The 10,090-nt window shown below is 54.7% G+C and overlaps 1 protein-coding gene across 3 annotated transcripts in view; it reads left to right on the top strand.

Annotated features, from left to right (window-relative positions):
* Window positions 1-588: 588 nt before the first annotated feature.
* The window catches only part of Tex29 (testis expressed 29), a 20,533-nt gene continuing 11,031 nt past the window's right edge, over window positions 589-10,090 (top strand). Inside the window, exons 1-5 of one of the 3 annotated variants that reach the window (XM_010619962.2) lie at window positions 589-758; window positions 834-927; window positions 2,602-2,712; window positions 8,611-8,680; window positions 9,222-9,378. In XM_010619962.2, coding sequence (XP_010618264.1) covers window positions 870-927; window positions 2,602-2,712; window positions 8,611-8,680; window positions 9,222-9,321 — 339 coding nt within the window. In that variant the 5' untranslated portion in view covers window positions 589-758; window positions 834-869 and the 3' untranslated portion in view covers window positions 9,322-9,378. Of the gene's footprint in view, window positions 759-833; window positions 928-2,601; window positions 2,713-3,650; window positions 3,750-8,610; window positions 8,681-9,221; window positions 9,379-10,090 lie in introns of those variants that run through there. The other 2 variants (XR_779357.2, XR_004516116.1) reach the window with 2 other exon arrangements.

Genomic DNA, 10,090 nt, shown 5'->3' on the forward strand with positions numbered 1-10,090 from the left:
TAACTTAATAACAAGGACGGATATGAGTGGCACTCTTCTCTTCCAAATAATGCAGCCTTACAGAACTAAAAGTCCGTGCCTGCACAGTGTGGGGAGATCCCATTATTCGGGATGCTGCTTCCATGGCAACAGCCGGGAGAAGCCACCAGGAGCGTGGCCAGCTGCTGTCTGCAGGGAGGGAGGGCCGCGGGTGTGGTCAGCTGGCTGGCCTGGGTGGGCAGTGGCAGGGGAATGGAGCACCTGTGGCCATGCTTCCTGCAGCAGTTTTTCACCCAGGGCTTGGGGTGCCTGCTGTTTCACTCATCAATGTCCCCTGCTCCCCTGTGAGGCTGTGCCCCTTCCGTACCCCAGCACCCCTAGTCGCTGCGTGTTTTCCTCCACATGACGGTCGGGGCCCCCAGAAATCTGGTCTTCCTCCTCCCTCAGGAGGAGGGACAGAACTGAGGTGAAAAGGGAGGCCAGGCAGGAGTCAGAGACATCTGCCTCCGCCAGGCTGGGCAACCCTTGGGGATGACGTCCCTGCACCACCTTCCTGGACACCTCCTTTCTGGCCGACAGGCTGTGTGGCCCCTTGTGCAGGCAGCATCGGATCAGTTGCTCATTGGAATGACGGCCATGACACATGACCTCACAGGGCTCTGTGATGTCACGGCAGGCAGGGCTCCATGGGGCAGCGGATGGGAGATGGCCAGTTCCTAGGACGGGAAGTTGCTCCCACCTGGAGAACACTGAGTGCGTCTACCAGGACATAGAGACAGGTAGGGCACTGTGCCATCTTGCCGAATGGGCAGGGCTGGGCTGCAGGGCCACCCGCTGAGTGTCCTGTCTTTCAGGTCCTCTGACCCCGGTATTCCCTGCCAGCTGCGACCATGAGATATTCGCCAGAAGTCAAGAAGTCACCGCCACACCTGCTGCAGCAGTTCGCAGGTAACAAGGGTGCTGGGGGTGCGCCCCCTCTGTGCCACCAGGCTCGGGGACATTCGGGTTTTCACGAGACCTGGCGGAGTCTCCATTTCCTCAGTGTCGTGATGAAAACAGCCACACCTAAGGTTTCGTTAACAGTGTAAGAAGCACGGTGATATTCAACTATTTCCCAGGAAGTTAAAGGGCCAGAGGCATTTCCCTACCAGCTGGCAAAGAGATGAGGTGTGAATGTTGACATTAAAAAATTAATTACAGGAAAAGACACAGCCACAAGTCCCCTCCAAGCCCTCCCCGCACTTCCAGCACACTGATCCGTGGCTCTGGCCACCTCTGGCAGCAGCTCTGGTGTCCTCTTTCCTGAGTGTCTTTATGAGGTGTTATCAGAAGTACAGTGACTGCCGCCGCCTAGTGCCCTAAACAAAAAGGCAGGCTCGTAAAAACATGATGCTGGCTGTGGTGGCGCACGCCTGTAATGCTAGCACTTGAGGGCTGGGGTAGGAGGATCGCTGTGAGTCGGAGGCCAGCCTGAACTAAATATGGAGACCCTGTCTTAAAAAAAACACAACCAACCAAGCAGAAAGTGGCAAGGTTGAGGAGATGATCTTGAGGGGAATTCACTTATCCCCTTAATGGTCTTTTGTTGTAAAAAGACTCCAACATTTGCACATTTCCCAAGGGGACCAGAGGGGTCTCGGGGAAGGGGAAGGGCGGCGGCCCTGGGAGAGCTTCATGTGTAGGTGGGTTGGGGGAAGTCAGGCTTCATCCACCTGGGTCCAGGCTTGAGGTGGGAGAATGAGGCCGAGGACAGAGGAGGTGGATGGGAGGTGCATTTATTAGGAAGAGAGAAACAGCTCTCAGTAGTTGGAAGGGGACCAAAAAGTGGGACCACGGGGAATCTTGGTCTAGGCATTTTTATACCAAAAGCATCCAGGGCTCAGACTCAGGTCAACCTGACCTAAATTAGGAAGGGGCCTGTGAGGAGTCAGGTGTGTGTCTGCAGGGCGTGTACCCACTGCTCTGTGCAAGCAGGTCACTAAAGAACAGTGTGAGAGGAAAACCATTTTCCAGACTGGCAGGAGCCAGTCGTCATAGTGGCTGCCCTTCATCTTGCTGTCACCTCGCTTGTCCCATCCCAGACTTAACTGTCTGCCTGGTTCTTGTCAACCCTGACCCCAGGCTCCTGCTCACCTGACCGAGGCCTGGTCACCCTGGCTCTCCTGTGTGCACAGAGCCTCTCTAGCCACCTGCTGCTCACCCATCTTGTCGGTCTGCCATACAAGGCAGGAAGTGGGTGTCCCCAGCCCTTGGACAGCTGGCAGGGAGCACCATGGGGACGCTGGGGCTGGCCTGGCCTGCAGGTTGCTGCTGTCAGGAGGAGCGTCCTCTGTCCCTCCAGCCTGCGGTTCACATGTGGCAATGTATGGCTCGGTTCCCACGTCCCCGAGTGCACTTCCAGTGGCCATTTTGTGGACCTGCGACCTTAGAGCCATGTTACTTTGTCAGAAATTTAATTCGTTCCAGGTCTGCGTCTTAAAGCAAGATATGTGTGACGCAGAACTTTAAGGGAGCTGAGCCCACAACCCAGGCCCACCCTCTCACGTGCTCCTGTTGCGGCTTCTGCGGTGTGGAGTGTGGCTTTGTGCCTGGCAGTGTCAGTGCCATGTTTGTGACTTTCAGTGTGCGACATCCCCTTGTACACCATCTGTGACTACAATGTCTCCCGGGACCGCTGCAAGGAGCTGGGGTGCTGCTTCTACAAGAGTGTCTGCTATGAGAAGGCCGTGCCGGGTGAGTTCCCTGCCCTGTGCTCGCTTGCTCTGTTCCCTTCTGCCCCATGGGTGGCGGGTGCTGACACAGGCTCCGGGTGACTTGCTGCGGGAGTGCATGACTGAGGCCCATGTCTGGTCACCCTGGCTGCTGAGGGCTGGGCATGGAGGCCGATGTGGCCAGGGGAGCCTGGCCCGGCTGGGTAGCTTCTGCCAGGGACAGAGAGCTCAGCTGGGATACTGGCCAGGCTTCCCTGCTCAGGGTCCCAAAAGCAACATGTGTCCTGGGAGAAGGGGGCACCTCTTGCCACCCAGGGTGTCCCAGAGTGGGACGAGCAGTGTGCTCTCGCCAAGCCTCGGGGGCTTTGGAGCCTGTCCATGTCTCCCAGCCCTGGGCTGTGCTGAAGTTTGTGTCTTCCCGCCTGTTTGTCACCACTGTAGCAGTAAGGGTGATAGGGCTGCAGCCTGCACCTCACTCCCTGCAGAAAGAAAGGAGCTCCCACGCCTCCCTTGGCAGAAGTGGAGGGGAAGGGTGTGGGCAGGGCTGAGGCTCCCTGCAGAGGGTGTCCGCCCGCGCCCTGGGAAAAGCTTGGTGCCTGGAGAGAAGATGCGATCTGGCTTCTTAGAAAGCGGAAAAGAGAGCACAGCAAATCTCTGGTGTATGCATCTCCTTTGGGTCTCAGCTTGGGAGGCCTGGGAGCCCCCTTCCCTTCAGGAGAGCCTGGTGCTCCTAAGAGCCCCCCACATATGGGCACCTCTTCTTTCCAAGCCTCTGGCCTCCTACCTTAGAGAACTTCTGCTGGCAGCAGCAAAACCATTACCACGGCCAAGGTCACGAAGATTTGTATTGATAGTGTCTCCTGAGAGCTGTTGTTACAGAGCTCACACTGAGGTCATTGGTTCATTCTGTATAAATACACAGTGTCTCTGTCACACTATGAAATAGGGGCATGAATCCATTCTTTCCCAAGTGAATGCTGAGTTCTCAGCACCATCATGGACAGACTGTTCTTTCTCCACTGAACTGGCGCCCTTGCTGAAAATCAGTCAGCTGGAAAGGTGAGGGTAGCTCTGGACTCTCAGTTCTGTTCCACTGTCTGCATGTCTGTCTTTAGCCAGCACTGTATAGTTTGGGGTTTTATTTTGTGCTACTGGGGACTACACACTGGGGCCTTCTCATTGAGCCATGTCCTCAGCCCTTCTTCTTTTAATTTTTGACACAGGGTCTTGTTAAATCACTAAGTTACCCAGGCTGGTCTTGAACTTGTGATCCTCCTGCCTCAGCCTCCACAAGTGCTGGGATTACTGGCGGCGTGTCCCTCTATGCCCAGCTTCATAGTTTTGATTACTGTAGCTTTGTAGTAAAACTTGAAATCAGAAAGTTTTTCCCTTTTAATATTATTTTGCCTATTTTGAGTTCCTTGCATATCCATATCAATTTTAGAATTAGCTTATTACTTTCTGCAAAAAAGATATTTGATATTTTGATGGGGATGGTATCGAATCTGGAGGTAATTTGGAGAGTTTGCCATTAACACAATGCTACTTTTTCTGATTCACGGATGAAGAATGTCTTTCTATTTATTAAGGCTTTTGATTTCTTTAAATGCTATTTTGTAGTTCCAATTGTACTGATCTTGAGCTTCTTAAGAATTTATTCCTACATATTTTATGTGTTTTGAGATTATTACACATGTCATAGTTTTAATTTCATTTTCAGGCAGTCTATAGGCAGTATATAGAAATACAACTGAGTGTTGTGTATGGACCTTGAGTCTGACAGCCCTGCTGAATTTAAGTATTAGTTTCTCTGGATAATTTAGGACTTTCTATAGAAAATCAGTGCAAATACAGATGGGTTTGCTTCTTCTTTTCCAGTCTGGATGGCTTTGATTTTCTTGTTTCATGATGGAAATGTCCAGTGATATGGTGAACAGAAACAGTGGGACTGGAAGCCCTGGCCTCTTGCCATAGTTTAGCCCATTAGCTGTTATTCACTTCAGTCCTTTGATGGTTGAAGTAGCTGTTCTGAAGTCCTCCCCCTGTCGGGACAATGTCGCGGCCACCTTGGGCAGTTCGTGATGTTCTTCCTGTATGTCGCTGCACTTTCTTTGCATGTCTCGCTGTGTTGGTTGTCGAAAACTGGACCTTGTAAATACTGAAGTCAGGTTCTCTCCTGACTCAGGGCTTCCTGTTGCACTGTTATTCTTTGATAACTTTTTTCTGCATGAAGTCTGGAAAGCCTGTCTTTGGTGGCACTGGCCTCTGAGAACTCTGCTTGCTCAGCCTCGTGGTCAGCTGGTAGCTGGGCAGAGCATCCCTGCCAGGCCGGGGACAGTCTTTGTCTCTGCCACTTCTGCCTGGGTCTCCACTTCCTGCTTGCTGGGAGCCTCAGGACTGTGTCTCGCTGCACCTGGCCCTTCCTTTCCAGCTCTGCTCTGCCTGCTGCTTCTGAGCTGGTGCACCCCCTCACGATGTCCAGCACTTGCTGGGGAGGAGCCCAATTTGGCTGCCTTGCATGTGGGGTCCTCTGAGTGGGGGACGCCGGACTTAGGGTGGACAGCGGCAGATGACGGCAGTCCTCTGGCAGGGGCTCTACAGGGCTCCTGGCTGCCAGGCCCTGTGCTTGTCTGACTGTGGGCTGGGGCTGGATGGCGGCAGGAGAGGGGCATAGGATGAGGAGGTGCCCCGGTGTCTGTGTGGAGTCTACCACTCTCAGCGAGCTTTTGCTTAATTCCCAGCTGCTGAAGTTTTTTCTGACAGCTTTGCCTGTTTTCTCCCTGTGTTGAAGGCAGTGGGAGTTGGGTGAGTGCTCGCTGTGCCATTTGGCCAGCACCACCCTGAAAATGAGTTCTGGACCCCTAGTCCAGGAGGCCGAGAGTCATGGTGATGTCCCCTGAGCGGCCACAGGTCCTCTGGTGCCAAGCTGAGGCCGCCCCATGGCTAGCATCTTCCCTGAGACACCTTCCTGAGTCCCTGGCCTGGCAGGGCCAACCAGTGGCCACAAACTGCGTCCCAGGGCTCCGACGGGTTTTTCCGAGGCCGAGCCTGGCCTGGCGGTGGCTTCACCATCATCTGTGGCTGTTCCTTGCACTCACCATTTTCTGTGGTCTGTGTATCGGTGGCTGGTGGCCACATCTCTGCAGCTGTGGAGTCTGGAGCACTTCCTGTCCCTCATGGGGTCCGCTTCTTGAGGACCCCCATTTCTGGGCACTGATGCATCTTAGGTGTCCTGGGAACATCACTGCCCAGGGCTCCTATGACAGAAACACGAGCATCTGGAAAGGATTTGAGGGAGTACCGTCCAGTTCCAGGCTGTCCCGGGGCTGGCTGTCTTCTCCGGCACCCAGTCAGCTCAACTTCCTCCTACCCCAGCGAGGCAGCAATGCCATGGAGGGAGACGGGATGATCACTCCAGGCAGGCCCCAGCTGCTCTTTGGCCTGTGCCTCTGTCCGAGCAGCTTTTCATCAGAGTTGGATGCAGGCCCTGGCTGGTCTGCGAATGGTGTGCATGCATTGCATGTTGCTGACATTGCAGCCATCACCTCTCGCCTTTCACCCACCGAAAAGTGGACTGGGTTCTCTGCAGCACCTCAACTGCCAGTGTCCCTCAGGAGCCCAGCAGAGAGCACAGGTCCTCGACATACACCCTGCTGCAGAAGCCACCACGAACCCTCTTCCACCCTCTTGGCTCTGACAGTGTGGGGAGTGGGCTACATGTTTTTCTTAACTTCTGATGTCTCTCAAATCAGGAGTTGGGCCGGCTGCAGGAAGAGTCTGGGCAGTGAGCCCTACATTTGGGTTCTCGCTGTGCCCTCAAATTATTTTTCATTTCTTTGACATCTTTTTGATTCAAGACAGCACATGAACCTTTGTGCTGTGTAAGTTGTAGTATTCAGTGACAGGGTATTATGAGTTCTTTGTGCACATAATTCCATGTTATGAAAACCTTTCACCAACTTCTGAAATCGGCTGGTTTGAAGTGCATATTGTGTTATGGCATAATCTGTATTATTAAGAATATGAACTTGGAGAATTAGCATTAGATCTTTCAGAAAGGAGTGGGAAAGAAAAGAGAAAGACTTGCCTTCATTCTTTGGTCTCGATTTAGGGTACATTATTTAACATGTCATTTCTCCTGAGTATTTCACTTCAGTTTCTTCACAGGACTTGCTGAGATGATTTAAAAACTTTTGCTTAACTATATTCAGGGTGAAGTTACCAAGATATTCCTTAAAGAACAGAATCCTTTCTTCAATTGCCACTGTTTCTGGGAGCTCCATTGTGGTTTCCAATAAAAGCCACACATATGATGAGCAACAAGGCGTGTTGCTGGCCACTGTGGAGAGACAGAGACTTCGTGGCTGCCTTGGCTTCCCATCCAGAAGCGTGCAGACAGAGAGGGCAACAGTGTTGGCCGAGTCTGTGTCCCGCTCACAGACAATCCCGAGGTTGTGCTGTGAGCTAAGACACAACCATCATAGAATAGGCACTCCTGGAATATGAGGATTTTCCTTCTTAAAATCCCTAATACACTTCTGCCCTGTACTGGTTCATTTCTTTCGGTTTGGTTCTGTCAGCAATGCGCACTGTGCACTCTCTTCTTGTATTAGATCGTGATGACTGTGTAACCAGCAGCTCCACACTCAGCTGCATGGACGGCACAGTGTCACCAGGGCTGGGTCCCTGAGCACCGACACGCCGGGGCTCTGCTCTGGGAGACTGGCCTTGCTGTGGGTGGGTTTTAGTGTTCCTGTCCTCACGACAAAGGGACTCTGTCTCCACACCGGTGGTCTGAGAAAGAGCAAGGTGGGAGGCCCTGGGGCTTTCTGAACTGGCCGTGGAGGTTCCCTTCAGTGTCCCCTTAAAGGAGTCAGCCCTGTCCCTTGAGGGTGCCTTTCTTTGGGGTGTGGGGACTGGGCCAGAGCACCTGAGGCTGCCTGGGAAGCCACACGGTGGCTGAAAGCAGGCACCTCCTCTGTCCTGGGCAAGCTCCCTCGGACATCATCAGTGAAGCGGGAGCCGCCATGTCCCACGCACAGCCTCCTCCTGATGGCCACACAGCCCCGCTTCTTCTGTCTAACCTCTCCAGCACCCTTGCTGACAAGAGTCACCTTATGGGCTCTCAGTCTTCTCCCCTTTGCTCCTCTGACTTCAGGGCCCAAGTGAGGGATCCACATGTATTTCTAGACACCTGAGGGGCCAGCGAGGGATGCAGGTGCCCTGGACTCCTGCGGTCCTGCCACCGTGGGTCACTTACTTCCTGTGTGAATTGTGTCTGCCCAAGCTGTGCTCCCATCTCTTCACCTGGTGCCTGTGTATGTGGCCTTGTTTGGAAAGAGGGTCTTTGCAGAGGGGTTGTTAGGATGGGGTCACACTGGATAGGATGCGCCCCTGCTCTGATACCACTGGTGTCCTTGGGGGAATGCAGAGGGGGGCAGGAAGCGGCAGTTGGTGAGGGGCATCTAAGCCTGAGTTGGCAGCAGCCACAGTCTCCAGGAGCTGTTGGGGGCCACAGTCCTGCCACACCGCGTCTGGGACTCCAGGCCCGCAGAGCCCCAAGGCACTAAAGTCCTGTTCCAAGCCCCCTGGCGACATCCATGTGCTCTTTATTTCTGGGTGGCCATGCTTGGAAGGGACAAGGGAGGCCAGGCGAGTCCCCTTGTGCCAGGCCAGGCTCTCTCCCTGGGGACAGGAGCAGAATGCTGAGGACGCAGAGTCAGCAGATGGCAGTGCACAGACTGCCCTGCCCTGGATCCTCCCCAAGGTCCTTCTCCAAGAACCCCGAGCTGAGAGTTGGGGTGGGGCTCTGCAGGACGTGACAGGGACGTCACTGAGCAGAAGGGGCGGCAAGCAGCCCTTCTGTCCACGCCGCCACTGGCTCTCCCTGAGTAAACTGCCGACCCGGCTTGTCTTGCAGTCTATGTTCATGTGTTCTCCATCCTGGTCACGATCATCGCTGTTACCTTCATCGTCGTCATCGTTTACAAGTGGGTCCTGCTTCTCCCCACCCTAGCTCTCCCAGCTTTCTGGGGTGGACGATGGCTGCTGGAAGGCAGGGGCTGCCTCCTTCCCTCAGAGCCTTCGCTGTGGCCATTGCCCGGCATTTGGTGGCCATGCTGTTGGCCTTCGTCACGTCAGGGTCCCATGGTGCCTGGGAGGGAGGCTGTGTGTCCCCGGCGCTCCTAGTGCTCAGCTGAAGTCCTGTCCATGGCACGTGTCCTGCCTATCTATGGACTTGAGCTCAGAGATGGGGTCCTCCCCCATCTCCACAGAGGGGCTCAGGCCATGCAGCCAGGCACTGTCCTTCACCCTGGCCCAAGCACCTATTGCTCCGGGCCCCTCCTGACTTAGGTCATCTTGCGCAGCAACAAGTAGCATCCTCCTGGGTGACTGACCTGCTGTGACTTGCAGCGTGAGGTGGCAGGAACGCCGCTGTCTTGGAACTGGGGTGTGGGGAGTCAGGGAGGCCCTGGGCCCCAGAGCACCTGTCTCCTACTTCCAATGCTGATAGAGAACCTCTCCCCCCAGAAGAGTCCGTGAGAGGAGGAAGCAGAGATTCTCACAGAGCCTACTCTGCCACCCGAGGCCAGCAATGAGGCTGCTGTCACCTCCCAGGATGGACAACTGACATCACAGCTATCCAGTGGCACTGCCTCCAAGAAGAGCAACGAGAACATGGAGGAAGGTAGGTCTGTGCTGTCCTGGGTGGCAGCCGGCCCGGCCTCCACATCTACCAGAGACACTGGGCACCGGGCTGGCCCTGTCGCCTACTACAGTTGTGTTTTAGTGAGGGCAGAACTCTAATCTGTGTGACCACAGAGGTTTGTCAGGCCGGCCGCACTCCAGGGCGGGGTTCTTTGCTTCCTCCTGGTTCCCTGCTGTACCAGTGCTGTGGTGACTGCATGGCATGTAGCACTGGTGACTGTCCAGTGCACTTGCAGAAGGTTGCGGCTGCTGGTGGCTGAAGACGGACATGGCTCTTAGAGGCCTTACCGACAGCCTCTGGCTTTCTTGGGCCAGCAGTTGCTGGGGCAGGTGGGGCATCTGACTGGGCTCTGCGCTGAGTGTGTGTGTGTGTGTGTGTGTGTGTGTGGCAGGTACCCGCGTCCCTGTCATCAGCCATGTGGCCCGGGCTGCATCTGAGCCACCAGAAACGTGGTGCAGAGGGAGGCTGTGGCCTGGGGGTCTGCACTGCCTGTCCCACCCAGTGCCACATCTGTATGGCAGTACCCAGCCCCCAGTACACACGCCTGCTTCATCCTATGTGTGAGACGAGCAGGGATGCAGCCAAGAACACTGGCTTCTGCGTGAATTACCCAGCACCCCAGTGTAGATGTGTTCAGTCTCTGGATTGCTCAGTTTGCCAGCTGAGACACAATGCTGTTTTTTTTTTTTTT

Source organism: Fukomys damarensis, unplaced genomic scaffold (assembly GCF_012274545.1).
Source record: "Fukomys damarensis isolate Sample0158 unplaced genomic scaffold, DMR_v1.0_HiC HiC_scaffold_6, whole genome shotgun sequence".
NCBI lineage: Eukaryota > Metazoa > Chordata > Mammalia > Rodentia > Bathyergidae > Fukomys > Fukomys damarensis.